This window comes from Neoarius graeffei, chromosome 28, assembly GCF_027579695.1.
Source record: "Neoarius graeffei isolate fNeoGra1 chromosome 28, fNeoGra1.pri, whole genome shotgun sequence".
In the NCBI taxonomy this organism is placed as follows: Eukaryota; Metazoa; Chordata; class Actinopteri; order Siluriformes; family Ariidae; genus Neoarius; species Neoarius graeffei.
Genome location: NC_083596.1, coordinates 37,544,293 through 37,563,181, shown reverse-complemented (window position 1 = coordinate 37,563,181; position 18,889 = coordinate 37,544,293). Strand labels below are relative to the sequence as shown.

At 43.3% G+C, this 18,889-nt stretch overlaps 1 protein-coding gene across 4 annotated transcripts in view; it reads left to right on the top strand.

The window, feature by feature from the left end:
* si:dkey-34e4.1 (carboxyl-terminal PDZ ligand of neuronal nitric oxide synthase protein) overlaps positions 1-18,889 on the top strand; it is a 228,781-nt gene that overhangs the window by 18,393 nt on the left and 191,499 nt on the right. For 3 of the 4 annotated variants that reach the window (XM_060913399.1, XM_060913400.1, XM_060913402.1), the window contains one exon: positions 1,600-1,671. The exons of the other annotated variant lie outside the window; for it this stretch is intronic. In XM_060913399.1, the coding sequence (XP_060769382.1) occupies positions 1,600-1,671 (72 nt within the window). The remainder of the gene's footprint in view (positions 1-1,599; positions 1,672-18,889) is intronic. 4 annotated transcript variants of the gene reach the window in all.

Genomic DNA, 18,889 nt, shown 5'->3' with positions numbered 1-18,889 from the left:
TTCATCTCATCTCATTATCTGTAGCCGCTTTATCCTGTTCTACAGGGTCGCAGGCAAGCTGGAGCCTATCCCAGCTGACTACGGGCGAAAGGCGGGGTACACCCTGGACAAGTCGCCAGGTCATCACAGGGCTGACACATAGACACGGACAACCATTCACACTCACATTCACTCCTACGGTCAATTTAGAGTCACCAGTTAACCTAACCTGCATGTCTTTGGACTGTGGGGGAAACCGGAGCACCTGGAGGAAACCCACGCGGACATGGCGAGAACATGCAAACTCCGCACAGAAAGGCCCTCGCCGGCCACGGGGCTCGAACCCGGACCTTTTTGCTGTGAGGCAACAGCGCTAACCACTACACCACCGTGCCGCCTCTCCAATTTCAATTGATTCAAAATCTAATAATCTATAATTAGATATTATGATGTGGTTATTTTTACACACACACCTGCTCTACTCGGCTTCCCCGGAATTTCGTAAACAATAACATGGCCGGATCACTGAGGTGATTGAACTGGTTTTATTGGAACTTTATTGATGTAACTCTTGAATAATTAATATAAAAATGATGATTTTCAACAAATATTCAACTTGTGCTGTCGGACAGACAGACAGACAGATGTGGATTTGACTTGTCCGGTCCAAACATTTGGTTGTCCCAGACAGTTAGACTGCTGTTAAGGTCCACGCCCTGTAAAGGATCAGGATAATGCTCCAGTGTTGTTTCTGGCAGGTCTGGAGGTTGATATGAGCCACAGCAGAATAAGTTTTTCAGGATGTGGTGCTTCAGGTGTCCAGCTCAACCAGCAAAGATTATCAGGTATGGTGAGAATGTACAATGGTTAAAATGATCAGCATGCAGGTGGGGACACCAGGAGCTCAGTTTGTGCATGAAGATCTCTGAAATCTACATCCCTGTCCTTTCCTGTAGTCATGAGCTGTGGGTAGTGACAGAAAGAATAAGGTCATGAGTCCAGACAGTTCCTCTGCAGGGTTGCTGGAATTATCCCAGTGTGGAGTTTGACAGTTGATGACTCTACATGGAGGTGGTTTGAGTGATTGAGTGACCCCACTGGGTGGAGACCTTGGGTTTAGACCCAGTTATGTTCTAGGAAAAGCAAAAGATGATAAAAGGAAGGACCAGAAGATGGCACATGCATGAGGACACCTTAGCGTATCGGCACCCGATTACTTCACTGTATTGATCCATGTATCGTTGGTTGAGATTGAGTTGAGACTGTAGCCTGAACACTAACAGGAAGACTATTTCGATCACAAAATGAGGCTATGGTCTTGTTCTTCCCAACAGCAAGGGTTAACATGCCACACTGTATTCCTGTCTTGAAGTTAGCAAGACAAGAAATACAGCTGGTCATGCAAACAAGAAGCTGCAGGCCCTTCTGAACTGAAGTCTTTATTTACCGTGTCTGAAAATTGAAAAGCACAGCTTTACTTCTGACTCTTACCCCAAAGTCCTGACACTGGAGACTCCTTCCTAAAGTGTTAAATAAGCATGTTCTCAAAGAAAACTTCATATTGACAATAACAGACATGATTAAAAAAGACTAATTTCTCTACTTGCGTTTGTGTTACAGTATATTGGTAGTCTGGATGTCCCGAGACCCAACAGTCGCATGGAGATCGTCGCTGCCATGCGGAGAATCAGAGTAAGTTCACACCCTTGCTGCTGGGTGTAATTTTGTTCCTTTGAAGTTTGTGGTGTGGCTTCCTCCAGCAGTTTGAGAATGATTCTTGAATAAGAAAATCTCTTTCTGCTTGATCCACTCCATTAAACGCACCTACGAGCATGTACATGCATGAGTAGGAGGTTAACCTTAAACGTCATGCTGTTTAGTGCAGTTTGTTCATTATTGTGCTCATGGGTTTACGTGCACAAAACAAAGCACAGTGTGGATAAATGAGATTACAGCTCAGTGCACTTGTGCGCGCTCACACACACACACATACACAAAAGAGTTCCCTTTTGAGTCTGGTTCCTCTCGAGGTTTCTTCCTCATGTTGTCTGAGGGAGTTTTTCTTTGCCACCATCGCCACAGGCGTGCTCATTGGGGATAGATTAGGGATAAAATTGGCTCATGTCTTGGGTCATTCAGATTCTGTAAAGTTGCTTTGGGACAATGTCTGTTGTTAAAAGTGCTATACAAACAGACTTGACTTGACACACACACACACACACACACACACACACACACTGCAATCGTTGTTCAGAATGGAACGATGAGGTTATGTTTGTGAAAATATGGCTGTAGTAGCAGTAAGTGATTATTGTTTAAGAGGTTTCAAAGCAGCAGCTTGATCTGTACATAAGACTGTGCATACTGGGGACGTCTGAAGTTTGTGTTTTGCACTAAGCTACACAATGTAGGTCTTAATTATATCTAGCACTTCAATTTAAAATGTAAAACCTGAATATTTTCTTCAGGATTGTATAGAACAGGGGTTCTCAACCTTTTCTGCTTCGAGGCCCACCTATTCATACTTGCAACAAGTCGGGGCCCATTAAAAAAGATCCCCAACTATTTTGGCTCATCTGTTTTATTAGAATCTAATAATCTATTGTAATGGGATACAACATCACTCCCTGTTACAGATGGGAGCCCAGGAATTAAATAAATGCAATAAAAACAAACTGTTTCTAATTGTAGGTATTGTACTGAAAACTGTATGGATTTACTTGCTAAATTTGACATTAGTAGAATAAATTTTGATCCTATTGTAGCCATAACTAAATACAAAGACAATAGTTATGCATACTATTAATTAACTTAATGTGAAGATAATGAACAGATAATCAACAGATTTAAGTTTTCTTTTTAAGATTTGTTTATTTTTAGTCTTTTGTATTTGTAATTATTTGTATCTGTACATGCACGACCCCACCAGCTCTACTGATCAATTTATCGTGTTTAAATAAAGTTATTCATTAATTCATTCATTCATTATGAGTTGGAAAATTATCCATCCGTTGAGTTCCCCGACATCTCGAACTACCTGGTGCTGCAGACATCGTTCTACACGGCCACATAGATGAAAACCTGCAGGAGCATGGAGGAGTACAACTTTTTATATGTGGCTGGGTTAAAGATCTGGTGATCAGGACACTACAAGATAAATCCTCTATTGTTTTTTGCCCGGGTAAGGAGGAACTTCTGGGCTCTGTATGCATCTTTGCGTTGGTTGCTAGGACACTAGAAGTTTTATTATTGGGTGTAAACACACCACAGCCACTTGATTCTCAATCCTCCCTGCTCTTCTCTTCCAGCAGATCCATATAATTTACCCACAAATGTATTTATTTATTCTGTCCACTGCTCGTGCATGCTGTGTGAGTGTGTATGTGCGCTCAGGGGGGTGTTTAAATGCAAAGGAGGGACGTGGCAATAATAGGGTAATTCTGCCCCAAATCACCAGATTTAGAAAAATGTTCTCCACTGACCATCTCAGATTTGCTTTATACTTTCTGGAAATATTGTCAGTGTACCCAATAAATAGTGTACAAAATTTTAGGCTTGTACCTTCATTAGTTTCTGAGAGATGGGGGCTTTAAAAAAGGGGCGTGGCCCCAATTTCACTGTTAAAACGCGTGTTACAGAAAACGGACTTCACTTCCATAAGTCATTACTTTTAAACTATTCATGCAAGATACATGACATTTTCAAGGATTGTTCTTCAATGCCAGATGCCTTTAAATACTAAAATAGAAAGTTTACAGTTCAATAGTTTTACGATAGATGGAAATGCTGTTTTAAGGCATAAAATCTACTAGCAGACAAACTAGCAAAACATCATTTCATTGCCAAACACCAGAGTGGATATTTGAAGGAAAATCTGTCAGCGGATGAATGTATTATGCTTTTGGATTTTGCCCGAAAACTATTCATTCTGTGTACAGGATTCTGCCCAGGGATACCACTGGGACAACAGCCAATGCACTCGAGCAAAGAATGAAGATGGTACAAAAGTAACGAAATGCATCTCTATCTGCATAATAAGTGACTGCCTTAAGCATGATACAGTGGCCGTGCATGCATTCTTAAAAAAGGTTTTACCATATGTATGCCATTTGCATCCCCAGCTGAAAAAGGTCATTTACTTCAGTGACGGTTCAGCAGCCCAATACAAAAACTATGAAAATTTCACAAATCTAATAAAGCATGCAGACGATTTTGGACTTTTGGCAGAATGGCATTTCTTTGCCACTTCTTATGGTAAATCACCTTGCGATGGTATTGGAGACACTATAAAGCGGTCAGCAGCTCGAGCTAGCTTACAGGCAGTTACGAGTGATCACATACTAACCCCATCTGATCTGTTTTTGTGGGCAGAAAAACATATCAAGAACATCCATTTCATCTGGGTTGGTACAGGGGAAGTTATGGAGAGTGGAAAAGCATTGGAGACAAGATTTTCAAGGTCAGCTACTATTCCTGGAACAGGAGACAACCACTCATTCATTCCAATCATGTCCAACCAGCTGCAGGTCAACAGGGTGTCAGGTGGTCCTAGCTTCATTGTGGATATGAGTGGGACTCGGCCACAAGTAATGCATAAAACCCCTGTTAAATCAGCAGTCTCTCTGGCAGATACAATTCCTGGTAAATATGTTGTATGTTTGTATGACAGACAGTGGTGGATAGGCAACATTCATGCATTATCAGAGGAGGAACAAGATGTACAAGTAACATTTATGCATCCTCATGGTCCCTCTCAGACTTGCAGCTGGCCCAGGAGAGAGGGTAACTGTTGGGTCCCTCTGGTGCATGTCATGAAAATCATTGATGCCCTTACATCAACTGGCAGGCAGTATAAACTTCCATCTGATGTGGAAAAGCAAATCAATACACCTGTTTAAGCTCTTCAAATAAAGTATTTTTCAGGTTGTTATTTTTCCTACACTGTAGGTTTGTAATTGTATTGTAATATACCTTAAAACAGCATTTCCGTCTATCGTAAAACATGCCGTACTTGATACCTTAATATTTATAGTTTGGTTTAGGGTACCAACTTCATATTTTGTGCGTTTGCTAATCAAAACAAGCTCTTTCCCATGGTATAATTGTTTTTATGGTAGACCTTGTCATACATTTGTAATACGCATTTGAATTATAGGCGCAACATCTTTTATTTTTATTTTTAAAGCCTAATAAATCAGAAAGTTTTATTTCTTTTGAACACATACATAGTTGCCCAAAGAGTACTATAACATGAGTAATAAATAAGAAAATTTGAAAGATCTGGTGTGCTTTAAAGTGGAGATATGGGGCGTCAAAGTTGCTCCAAAGCACATTTTTTTATGATTTTCAGCAAGCCATAACTTGGCAAATATTGAACTGTGAACTTTCTATTTTAGTATTTAAAGGCGTCTGGCATTGAAGAACAATCCTTGAAAATTTCATGTATCTTGCATGAATAGTTTAAAAGTAATGACTTATGGAAGTGAGGTCCATTTTCTGTAACACGTGTTTTAACAGTGAAATTGGGGTCACGCCCCTTTTTTAAAGCCCCTATATCTCAGAAACTAATGAAGGTACAAGCCTAAAATTTTGTACACTATTTATTGGGCACACTGACAATATTTCCAGAAAGTATGAAGCAAATCTGAGATGGTCAGTGGCGAGGCCTCTGGTGATTTCACATGGATTGACCCAGTAAAGACTTGTTCTTCTTAATTTACACACACATGTATTTATTCTATTTGAAAGGTGTACGTCAAATCAGCTACCAGATTTGGGATACTACGACATCCTGAACTATTTAGTATTTGGCTTCAAACTTGAAAAAAAATTGTGGCTCACTAGATGGTGTTTCGCAGCCCAGTGGTTGAGAAACACCGGTATAGAAAGCTTGAACTTGGGATGAGTTTGTCCAACTGTACAAAGTTGTAAAAAAAATTTGAACGGTTACAATTCTTTGCAACTTTTCTTACAAATGAATTTGTATGATATAAGAAAAATTATCATGACCATAGAGGTTGTTCAAATTCATACTGTTGAAGTCATAAGGTCAGATTGTTCAAACCCAGGACAGAGCAGTGAGCCTAGACTTGTGTAGCTTTTTCATAAACTAGGTTTCACAGTAGTTAGTGAATCCATCCATCCATCCATCCATCCATCCATCCATCCATCCATCTTCTAACGCTTATCCGGATCTGGGTCGCGGGGGTAGCAGCCTAAGCAGAGCAGCCCAGACTTCCCTCTCCCCAGGCACCTCCACCAGCTCTTCCAAGGGAATACCAAGGCGTTCCTAGGCCAGCCGAGAGATGTAATCTTTCCAGCGTGCCCTGGGTCTGCCCCGGGGTCTCCTCCCAGTGGGGCATGCCCAGAAAACCTCCCTTGGGAGGTGTCCAGGGGGCATCCTATCAAGGTGCCCAAACTACCTCAACTGACTCCTTTCAATGTGGAGGAGCAGCGGTTCTACTCTGTGTCTCTCCCGAATGACCAAGCTTCTCACCCTGTCTCTAAGGGAGAGCTCAGCCACCCTGCGGAGAAAACTCATTTCTACCGCTTGTATCCGTGATCTCATTCTTTCGGTCACTACCCATAGCTCGTGACCATAGGTGAGAGTGGGAACGTAGATGAACCAGTAAATTGAGAGCTTTGCCTTTTGGCTCAGCTCTTTCTTTACCACAACAGACCGGTTTAGCATCCGCATCACTGCGGATGCTGCCCCGATCTGTCTGTCCAACTCCTGCTCCCCCTTACCCTCACTCGTGAACAAAACTCTGAGATACTTAAACTCCACTTTAGGTAGCAACTCCCCCCTGACCCGGAGTAGGCACTGCACCTGTTTCCTGCTGAGTGCCATTGCCACGGACTTGGAGGTGCTGATCCTCATCCCAGCTGCTTCACACTCTGCTGCAAACCGTCCCAGCTCATGCTGTAAGTCACAGATTGATGAAGCCAACAGGACCACATCATCCACAAAAAGCAGAGACGTGATCGTGCTGCCACCAAACCGGACACCCTCCACCCCTTGGCTGCACCTAGAAATTCTGTCCATAAAAGTTATGAACAGAACCGGTGACAAAGGACAGCCCTGGCAGCATCCAACATGTACCGGGATCAAGTCCGACTTACTGCTGGCCATGCGAACCAAACTCCTGCTCTGGTCATACAGGGTCCGAATGGCCTGCAGTAGTGGGCCCTGAGCCCCATACTCCCGAAGCACCCCCCATAGGGCACCATGAGGGACACTGTTGTAAGCCTTCTCCAGGTCCACAAAAAACATGTAGACCGGTTGGGCAAACTCCCATGCACCCTCCAGTACCCTTGCAAGGGTAAAGAGCTGGTCCAGTGTTCCATGACCAGGATGAAAACTGCATTGTTCCTCCTGAATCCGAGGTTCGACAATTGACCAGACTCTCCTCTCCAGCACCCCAGCATAGGTTTTCCCAGGGAGGCTGAGAAGTGTGATCCCCCTATAGTTGGAATCCCCCAGTCTGCCAATCCAGAGGCACTGTCCCCGACCTCCATGCAATGTTGAAGAGGCGTGTTAGCCAAGACAGCCCAACAACATCCAGTGCCTTCAGGAACTCGGAACGAATCTCATCCATCCCCCGAGCCCAGCCACCGAGGAGCTTTTTAACCACCTCGGCAACCTCAGCCCCTGTGATGGGCAAGTCCTCCCAAGCACCCTCAGACTCTGCGTCCTCCTCGGACAACATGAAGGTGGGATTGAGGAGATCCTCAAAGTGTGACTTTCACTGTGCCAGATGGACTGGTTTGAGTATTTCAGAAACTGCTGATCTCCTGGGTTTTCACACACCACAGTCTCTAGCGTTTACACAGAATGGTGCGAAAAACAAAAAACACTGAGTGAGCGACAGTTCTGTGGGTGGAAATAAACGCCTTGTTGGTAAGGGATGTCAGAGAAAAATGGCCAGATTGGTTTAGGCTGCCAGGAAGGATATAGCAACTCTTTACAATCGTGGTGATCAGAAAAGCATCTCAGCATGCAACAGCAGAAGACCACATTGGGTTCCACTCCTGCAGCCAAGAATAGGAATCTTATGGCCCTTTTCCACTACCCTTTTTCAGCTCGCTTCAGCTCACTTCAGCCCGACACGGCTCGCGTTTCGACTACCTTAGAGCAGCACGACTCAGCTCGCTTCAGCCCTGCTTAGCACCCAAAACTCGCACGGTTTTGGAGTGGGGCTGAAGCGAGCCGAAGTGAGCCAAACCGAGCCGAGTGAGGCTAGGGGCGTGAGGAGACACTCCCCTGTGCACTGATTGGTGAGGAGGAGTGTCCTCACACGCCCACACGCCCCGCGAGCACGCTGGGATCTGTAAACAACGTAAACCTGGAAGAAGAAGAATTACGAGAATTTCTGAAGCCTTATGTGCCTCGCCTCATCTATACGCTCTTGCCAGTATCTGTTGACGTTGTCGGTGACAACAAGCCACAGCACCAAGACCAGCAACACTAACGACTCCATGTCCTCCATGTTTATTGTTTACTATCCGGGTCGTGAGACTACCGCTTAAAAGGTCACTGATGTCACTGTTTGCGCCGCCTAACGACATCACTCGACGTCCACCCACTTTCGCTAACTCCACCCAATGTGTCCATCCACTTCCAGCCAGCACGGTTCAGCGTGGTTGTAGTCGAAATGCAACTCCAACCGCCCCACTCAGCTCGACTCAGCCCAACTCGGCACGGCACGGCTCAGCCCAACTCAGCCGCGTTGGTAGTGGAAAAGCGGCATTAGAATCAAGAACAAGTTCCTATTAAAGTGGCCGATGAATGTGTTTGTGAAGTGTTACCATGCAATTATTTTCTCTTTAAGGCTTGTTAGCTTGTTTTCCCCAAACTTATGAATATATGGATGGGGGTATGGGGAGCGTGGAGTCACCCTTTAATTGTCACCACTCCCAGGTCCACTCTGACCCGGAGTGGTAGCACTTGTTAAGGTGCCAGCTATGGCTTAAATAGCACCTGCTGCGTTGCAGGCTTCCGTCTTTTTAGACAAAGGTTAAGGCAGTATAGCCTGACAGAAAAACCGGTGTGGAACCCCGTTAGACAATCAGCCTGCAGATCCTGCTGGATTTTTGGCAGCTCCTACAGCAAAATCAGTGCCAGACATTGTGCGTGCACTCTTTTGGACTACACTGAGGATGCCAAGTGGGGGAGTCTGGAGTATGGGCAACCCAGTCTCTCCTTAACCTTGCCCAGGCTGCACCCTGGAGAGGTCACTCCAGTGCTGTCTGTCTACAGCAAAACAACACGGGGGATCACAGTTACGGGTTATAAGCCAGCGGTGATTGGCATAACTGCAGGTGCCACGGGCCATCTCCGATGGTGGGAGAGACCACCATATCTCACTGATTTAGCTACTGCCCACCTTAAGCCAGGCAGCCCCTGGCTAATAGGGTGGTGTTCGGCCACAACCTGCCTGCTCTGCTGGGTGCGTAGAGCTTAAGGATCCATCCTGACAAGCAGGTTGCCTCCATGCACCACACCGTGAGAAGCTATGGATTGCCACCTGGAATGTACAAACTATGTGTCCAGGTTTTGTTGATGCCCCTTACCTGCTTATGGACTTAAGGAAGACTGCAATCATCAACCATGAGCTGTCCAGGCTCAACATACTAGATATTGCTGCTCTTCAAGAGACATGACTCCCTTCAGATGGCACTGTGCAAGAGAAGGACTACACCTTCTTTTGGAAAGGCAAAGACCCTAGCGAGCCTAGAATTCATGGTGTCTGCTTTGCTATGAAGAACAGTCTCCTGCCATCAGTCATTCCACCAACTGAGGGCACTGAATGCATTCTCTCTCTCTCTCCATCTGTCATGTACCACAGGCAACTTCACCCTTATTTCTGCCTATGCTCCAACTCTAGGCTCTGAGGATGATGACAAAGATTGCTTCTATGAAGACCTATCTAGGCTAATTTCCACCACGCCTGCATCAGAAGGAATCTTCATCCTTGGTGACTTCAGTGCACGCATAGGGACTGACTATGAAACCTGGAGCCCTACCATAGGCAAATTTGGTGTCTGTGCCATCAATGACAACGGTCAGAGATTGCTCGAGATGTGCACATATCACCAGCTTTGTGAGACGAACACCTTCTTCTGCAACAAACAACACCAACTTGTGTCCTGGCACCACCCTCGATCAGGGCATTGGCATCAGCTTGACCTGATAATTACCAGGAAGACCCAGCTGAACACTGTGCACAACAGCCGCTCATACCACAGCGCAGACTGCAACACAGACCATAGCTTAGTGTGCTCCATCCTCTGTTTATGCCCAAAGCCATTCCACAACACAAGGCAGAAGACGACCCCCAAAATCAATGCAGCAAGAGCGAAGAACCAGCAGCTCTGCGAGGAATTCAAGATCTCCTTGGACTCTGCCTTGCTAAATTGCCCCTCCGATGATAGCTCAAAGATGTGGAGTTCATCTGAAATGCTACTTACAAATGGAATGTTTTGGCAAGAAGAAACGCAAACGAGGATTGGTTTGAAGAGAGCTACGAAGTCCTTGCTCCATTCCTGGAAGCCAAACGCAAAGCCTTTCTGCACCACAAAGCACATCCATCACTCTTCTCCCTTGACACCTTCAAAGTGGCTAGAAACAATGCTCAACACATTGCCAGAAAGTGTGCCAATGACTATTGGTCATCCCTTGCAGAGAAGATCCAAATATCCTCAGACACAGGCAACCTAAAAGAATTGTTCAAGGGTATCAAGACAGCATTCGGCCCAACTGCCAACAAGACCTGCTCCACTGAAGTCTCTCACTGGTGAGCTCATCACAGACAAGACCAAACAGCTTGAGCAATGGGTTCAGCACCACGAAGCACTGTACAGCACCAAAAATCAGGTGACAAGAGAAGCCACAGAATCTCTGGAATCCTTCCCAACTTTGTCTGAGCTTGACCAAGTTCCACCAAAGAGGGAGCTGCTCAAAGCCATTGACTCTCTCTCCATGAGTAAGGCCCCAGGCAGTGATGGCATACCACCTGAAGTCATCAGAGCTGGAAAAAACTCATCACTGATCAAACACCTCCACCAACTGCTAATCCAATGCTGGCAGGAAGCTCGTGTCCCACAAGACCTACGCGACACCAAAATAATCACTCTGTATAAAAACAAAGGTGAGCATTCCGATTGCAACAATTACAGAGGCATATCCCTGTTGTCAATCATTGGGAAAGTATTTGCAAGAGTAGCCCTGAAATGCCTCCAAATCCTAGGAGACAGAGTGTACCCCGAGTCGCAGTGTGGATTCAGAGCACATCATTCCACTGTCGACATGATCTTTTCCCTCAGATAGTTACAAGAAAAGAGCCGGGAGCAGAACATGCCACTCTATCTCACGTTCATTGACCTGACCAAGGCCTTTGACCTTGTAAGCCATGAAGGGTTATTTGTGCTCCTTGAAAGAACTGGCTGTCCCCCAACCCTACTGAGGATTATCAAGTTGTTCCACGATGACATGAAGGCAAGGATCTTCTATGACGGATCCTTTTCTGATCCCTTTCCTATCAAAAGCAGAGTAAAGCAAGGTTGTGTTCTTGCACTAACCCTCTTTGGTATCTTCGTCTCACTCCTTCTACAACATGCTTTCCACTCGACTGATGAAGGTGTTTACATCCACACCAGATCCAATGGCAGCCTTTTCAATATTGCGTGGTTGAGAGCCAAGACCAAAGTATGGTGAGTGTTGATCAGAGAGCTTCTGTTTGCTGATGATGCCCTCGTAGCACAATCTGAGGAAGGCTTGCAAAGGCTGGTGGACCTTTTTCTCCAAAGCATGCAAAGAATTTGGCCTTACTATCAGTCTGAAGAAGACCCAAGTATTGGTGCAGAACCCAAGATGGAACGCAGAACCAAGTATCATCATAGACAGCACTATCCTTGATGTGGTCAGCGAATTTACTTACCTGGGCTCTACCATCTTTGATAACCTGTCCCTCGACCGAGAAATAGCCAAACGCATTGGAAAGGCTTCAACAACACTGGCCCGCCTCTAAAATAGAGTCTGGGAGAACCGCCTGCTCACAACCAGCACAAAAGTGAAGGTATACAATGCCCGTGTTCTCAGTATCTGAGAGCTGGCCTATGTATGCAGAGCAAGAAAACAGGTTCAACTCGTTCCACATGCGGTGCTTGTGGTGAATTCTCGGAGTGACATGGAGGGATAAGATGCCCAACCAAGAGGTCCTGGAGAGAACAAAGAACAAGACACTCCATTCCATCCTTGCACATTGTCGCCTCCGTTGGCTAGGACATGTTCACCGTATGGAAAATGGAAGGATACCCAAAGATCTCTTATATGGCGAGCTGTTGACTGGTGCTAGGGGCAAAGCAGATCCCTACTAAGGTTCAAAGACGTCTGCAAGCGCGACTTGAAAGAGTTTCAAATCCCGTCTACATCTTGGGAAGTAGTCACAGAAGATCAGGGCAAATGGAGAAAGGCTTTAAGTCTGGGAGCCAAGGTTTGCGAACAGCATCGTCTTGAGCGTTGGCAGCACAGAAGAGATTCTCGCAGGTCGAGAACCAGTTCTTCTGCCTAGTGTGTTCTCTTTTTTTGTTTTCTTCATACACTGCACACAACATTTTAATATTTTCACTTTTCGGTTGTGCTATGCTATTGTCTGTCAAGACATACGGCAGCCATCATCATATGAATATATGGGTCTTTCTTTGCTGGTGTCTGTCTGTGTACTGAACTATGTGTACTGCTATGTGCTCTCTGGGATTTTCCAGATTTGCCCTGATGAAGCACATGTTGAATTTTCACACTTGCGTCCTGCCTCATATTAAACTCTTTAGAAAAAATATTAACCCTTACTCTAGTCCTTCTTCTATATTACATTCTTTTCTTTTTTAAAAAGCATTCAAGTTTTTCTTGATGTTGCTTGACTTTTTTTTTTTTGTTTAAACCCCCTGTTCATATCCTCAGTATTGATGCATGCATGGTGTTGTTAATATTTCTGCATTAAAATCATCCTGATTTTTTGAGACTACATTATCAGTTTTGAATTGTTTAACACTTGTTTACTACATAATTCATTTTTTATTATTCTAAAGTGGTAAAAATATAGTAAAAATGAAGAAAACCATTCTGTGAGCAGTCGGTACTGTCAGCCTTTGACTGGATGTGTAAAGCTTATGATTAGTTTATGCAAATATCCGTTCATTCAACAGTCATTGTCGAGGCTACTTTGTAGTCAGACAGTACAGAAATGCTCACAGGTCAGTAACACAAAGAATGACAAGAGACTTATTATTGAGGTGTGTGTGTGTGTGTTTCCTGTGGTAACAGGGTCACCTTTTACATAAACAGCATTCTCATAAACATGAATATTATTTTGTGTGTGTGTGAGATTTCTGTGGTAATGGGGTCACCTTCTACATAAGAATATTATTATAGGTGTGTGTGTCTGGCCAGCATTTGTGCTAGTGTTATTAAGGAATTAATTCTAGTATGAGACCACAAGTGCTTCTATTTTGTGTTCTTTTCTATTTTAATAAAACAATTTTAGTGAAAAATTGCATCTTTGAAATATTTACATGAATTTCATGAGTTTCTCACCGCCCCTAGCACACAGCCAGGGCTCGACATTAACTTTTAAACCCACTTACCCTGGGGGGAAAGTGGGGAGAAATTTCCACTTGCCCCCATTTTGCGAGTACTACTTCTTTTTTTTTTTTTTTAGGAAAACCATAGAATAGCTGTGAATTGCAACATAAAATGAAGATCACGTATTGAGTTGAAGTTTGGTTATTGATCAAATTTATTATTAAGTTTGTTTGTGGTTACTTTTTACTTGTAACGGACAATAATAATTTTATCCAAAATAGTTTTTCCTGCCTTAGTCGATTTATTTCCATTTCACATTCATGCAGCTGTTGTAAACTTCAGTGTGTTTGTGTAGAACTCTCTTAGACTGTAGGTTCATTACTCGATAATGTAAAAATCATCAAATAGAAATCTATAACAAAGTTTGTATGAAGAAAACAATAGGGTGCCAAGACTTTTGAACAGTACTGTGTTTAAGAATATTTATATATTGTTTTTTTTTTTTTTAATCATCTCATCCACCTCTAGGTTTAAAAAAAACCCAAAAACCTGCGCTGCATCATGACAGACAGGATAATGTTTGAGTTTAAAATTATTGTTTAGTGTGTAGATTATGGGTGTTTTATACAGACCTGGCAATCTGTAACTGAATCAGTGCAGCCGGTCTGTCATGATGCAACGCAGGTTTTTAAATATTTATTTATTTTTAATAAACCTAGAGGAGGCGGCACGGTGGTGTAGTGGTTAGCGCTGTCGCCTCACAGCAAGAAGGTCCGGGTTCGAGCCCCGTGGCCGACGAGGGCCTTTCTGTGCGGAGTTTGCATGTTCTCCCCGTGTCCGCGTGGGTTTCCTCCGGGTGCTCCGGTTTCCCCCACAGTCCAAAGACATGCAGGTTAGGTTAACTGGTGACTCTAAATTGACCGTAGGTGTGAATGTGAGTGTGAATGGTTGTCTGTGTCTATGTATCGGCCCTGTGATGACCTGGTAACTTGTCCAGGGTGTACCCCGCCTTTCGCCCGTAGTCAGCTGGGATAGGCTCCAGCTTGCCTGCGACCCTGTAGAACAGGATAAAGCGGCTAGAGATAATGAGATGAGATGAGAAGAGAAACCTAGAGGTGGATGATGGAACAAAAAAAAGATTATATAAATATTTTGCACAGGACTGTGTTTCTCTGATAAAAGAAACAAAGCTCTAGCTCTCTCTGTTCTTAATCTGTTCTGTTCTTTCAGGATTTATCGTGCATGTTGCTCTTTGTTGAGTTTTTTTTTTTATGCCCAAGTTGTCTGAAACCAATCTGGGTTTTCTGTGTCGAATAAGGAAGCGGCTTCACCTGTAAGAAAATCAAATACTTTTCATGAAGGAGCTAACTCGAGTGCGAGCAGAAAAAAAATAAAACGAGATTCTTAAGCAAACTCTTCCATACTCACTTCCGACTTTCTTTTGTTGTAAAATACATTTTAAATACAATTGCGAATTTCTCTGGAGTTTTCAGGCTGAGCTCCTCTCGTCATATTCTTTAACCACTCATTTCCTCGTTGTTCTTGAAGCATTTGCTTCCATTTGTTAATATTTTTCTTGATAGTGGGGAGACAGTAATGCCTTTTATCTGTTTCTCTGTTTGAACAAGCACAAACGAAGCAAAATTAACCATACTGAAGACAGATTAAGCCTTGCTTAAATGAAAGACAGTGTCTGTCTGACCCCAGCTGTAATTATCATGTGATGTGTGACGTCATGCAGAAGGTGTCTATAAACAGTACACGTACCATACTACAACAACGGGGGTATATAAAATAACTTACAAAGCAGTAAATGAACCCGAGACTAAGAAAACAGCCAAGACATGATGGCGCATACATATTGAGGGACGCTTTTAGGAACTGAAATAAAAGATCAAAAAGCCTAATTTTTGTGGTGCTAGTTCGTAATATATGCTCATCCCAACTTGCCCGGTCGGGCATGTCGGGGGCATATTCACTTGCCCAAATGCATGTTTCACTTGACCCGGGCAGTGCTTAATGTCAAGCCCTGACAGCCCTATGATCCATTTTAGATCAAATCCATCAGCGTGTCGTGCTTTTATAATTTACCGTATTTGAGTTATTCTGCGGCATGCGATTATAATACAAGGTGAATATAACTGAACATAAACATTTTGTCTTGTAAAATCAGACAAAGGAAATCTTGGTACGAGGCCTGGAATTTCGTCATTTTAGGAGCAAGGCCACTTGGCCTTTTGTGCTGTCAATTTTTTGAGGGCACGAAGGCCAAAAGCCAGGGCACCAAGGCCATAAAATAAAACAATGATTTTAAGTTCACCTCTATAATGAATTTAATTTCAGGACTAATGACTCTTCTGAGGAAGATTGGAGTCTCAGTCGAAACTGTCAAGCAGGTAAAGAAACATTTCCTACACTATTATGTCTGAGGATAAGAAAATATTGAACCCATCTAAACTTATCAATTCATCACTCACTTCAAAAATTGTAAAACTTATTAAACCTATATCCTCCCATAATTTTTGTTCAATTGACACCGAATGTGCAAGAGCATCTTCAGACTGTACTACTACGCAGATTTTTGATTAATCAAAATTGAGCCTGGAGTACATCAAAATGTTTGACTGTAAATGGAACATATACTAGAATGTATATGAAAATGAATAAAAGTAAATGTTAATGTTGTAATGACGCCAAAAACAATGAGAGAAAATCTCTTGTGATGGTGATCTCGTCAAGATGGCAGCGGTTACACTTCGGTTAAACAGCAAAAAGAAACGTACAATAGTAGTGACAAAACGATGCTAACTGCATAGATTAAAAAAAGTGGCTATGAACAGACAACAGCACGTATCATATTACGGCAGGAACAAGCAGTAGTAACATCCATGACCTTACGCTTAAAGCTCGACAAAGGAAAAACTTGACAGCAAGCTAATTAGCATTTGTTACCGGCTACAGTCGGTACTCGGCACGTTAAAAGTGGGTCAACGTTGTAACGACATAACGTTACTGTACAAGCAATGCTTATTTAACGGTAACAAACTTAAGCCCTATATGTTGAAATTCCTATCTTATTCGTTCGTTAATTTACAACCCCGATTCCAAAAAAGTTGGGACAAAGTACAGATTGTAAATAAAAACGGAATGCAATGATGTGGAAGTTTCAGAATTCCATATTTTATTCAGAATAGAACATAGATGACATATCAAATCTTTAAACTGAGGAAATGTATCATTTAAAGAGAAAAATTAGGTGATTTTTTTTTTTTTAATTTCATGACAGCAACACATTTCAAAAAAGTTGGGACAAGGCCATGTTTACCACTGTGAGACATCCCCTTTTCTCTTTACAACAGTCTGTAAACATCTGGGGACTGAGGAGACAAGTTGCTCAAGTTTAGGGAGAGGAATGTTAACCCATTCTTGTCTAATGTAGGATTCTAGTTGCTCAACTGTCTTAGGTCTTTTTTTGTCGTATCTTCTGTTTTATGATGCGCCAAACGTTTTCTATGGGTGAAAGATCTGGACTGCAGGCTGGCCAGTTCAGTACCCGGACCCTTCTTCTACGCAGCCATGATGCTGTAATTGATGCAGTATGTGGTTTGGCATTGTCATGTTGGAAAATGCAAGGTCTTCCCTGAAAGAGACGTCGTCTGGATGGGAGCATATGTTGCTCTAGAACCTGGATATACCTTTCAGCATTGATGGTGTCTTTCCAGATGTGTAAGCTGCCCATGCCACACGCACTAATGCAACCCCATACCATCAGAGATGCAGGCTTCTGAACTGAGCGCCGATAACAACTTGGGTTGTCCTTCTCCTCTTTAGTCCGAATGACACGGCATCCCTGATTTCCATAAAGAACTTCAAATTTTGATTCGTCTGACCACAGAACAGTTTTCCACTTTGCCACAGTCCATTTTAAATGAGCCTTGGCCCAGAGAAGACGTCTGTGCTTCTGGATCATGTTTAGATACGGCTTCTTCTTTGAACTATAGAGTTTTAGCTGGCAACGGTGGATGGCACGGTGAATTGTGTTCACAGATAATGTTCTCTGGAAATATTCCTGAGCCCATTTTGTGATTTCCAATACAGAAGCATGCCTGTACTGTATGTGATGCAGTGCCGTCTAAGGGCCCAAAGACCACGGGCACCCAGTATGGTTTTCCGGCCTTGACCCTTACGCACAGATTCTTCCAGATTCTCTGAATCTTTTGATGATATTATGCACTGTAGATGATGATACGGTATGTTCAAACTCTTTGCAATTTTACACTGTCGAACGCCTTTCTGATATTGCTGCACTATTTGTCGGCGCAGAATTAGGGGGATTGGTGATCCTCTTCCCATCTTTACTTCTGAGAGCCGCTGCCACTCCAAGATGCTCTTTTTATACGCAGTCATGTTAATGACCTATTGCCAGTTGACCTAATGAGTTGCAATTTGGTCCTCCAGCTGTTCCTTTTTTGTACCTTTAACTTTTCCAGCCTCTTATTGCCCCTGTCCCAATTTTTTTGAGATGTGTTGCTGTCATGAAATTTCAAATGAGCCAATATTTGGCATGAAATTTCAAAATGTCTCACTTTCGACATTTGATATGTTGTCTATGTTCTATTGTGAATACAATGTCAGTTTTTGAGATTTGTAAATTATTGCATTCCGTTTTTATTTACAGTTTGTACTTTGTCCCAACTTTTTTGGAATCGGGGTTGTATCATAGTCTTACCTCAGTCAACTTCTTCCCCCCTTCTGTGAAAATTCAACATCTCAGACGCGGACACAAGTGGGCGGGGGATGTGTTTGATTAAGTCTCCTGGTTGGCTGGTGATAGATTGGTGTCATTATAGCACGTTGGAGCGGTTCATGCCAGGCTCGAGTCCGATCCACCACTGATGAGTTGCCCAATAAGAATCCAGAATGTCATCAAAAGACATATTTTTTTCTCAATAGACGCAGGTGATGTTAAAGCCTATTGGCAGTCACGAGGCAGACTACAAAACCGCAAAACTGCAGGGCATCAAGGCCACTGTGGCCTTACGGCAGATATTTTTTTCCAAGGGCACAAGGCCAAATTGAGAGGGCATGAGGGCCATGGCCCTCGTGGCCTCCGTGAAATTCCTGCCCTGCTTGGTATAGTTGTCCAGTACTTCCAGAAGCAGTGTTTGATGCCATACATGCTGTTACTGCGAGACTACAGATAAAGCACACAGGTGTTATCACTGTGCAAAGGCTTACTAAACATGCACAAGAGATTGCAGGCGCATTGTAGTGATTGGAAGTTCGGATCTTTTTACTGACTTGGATCTTTGAATCTCATTCAGCAAA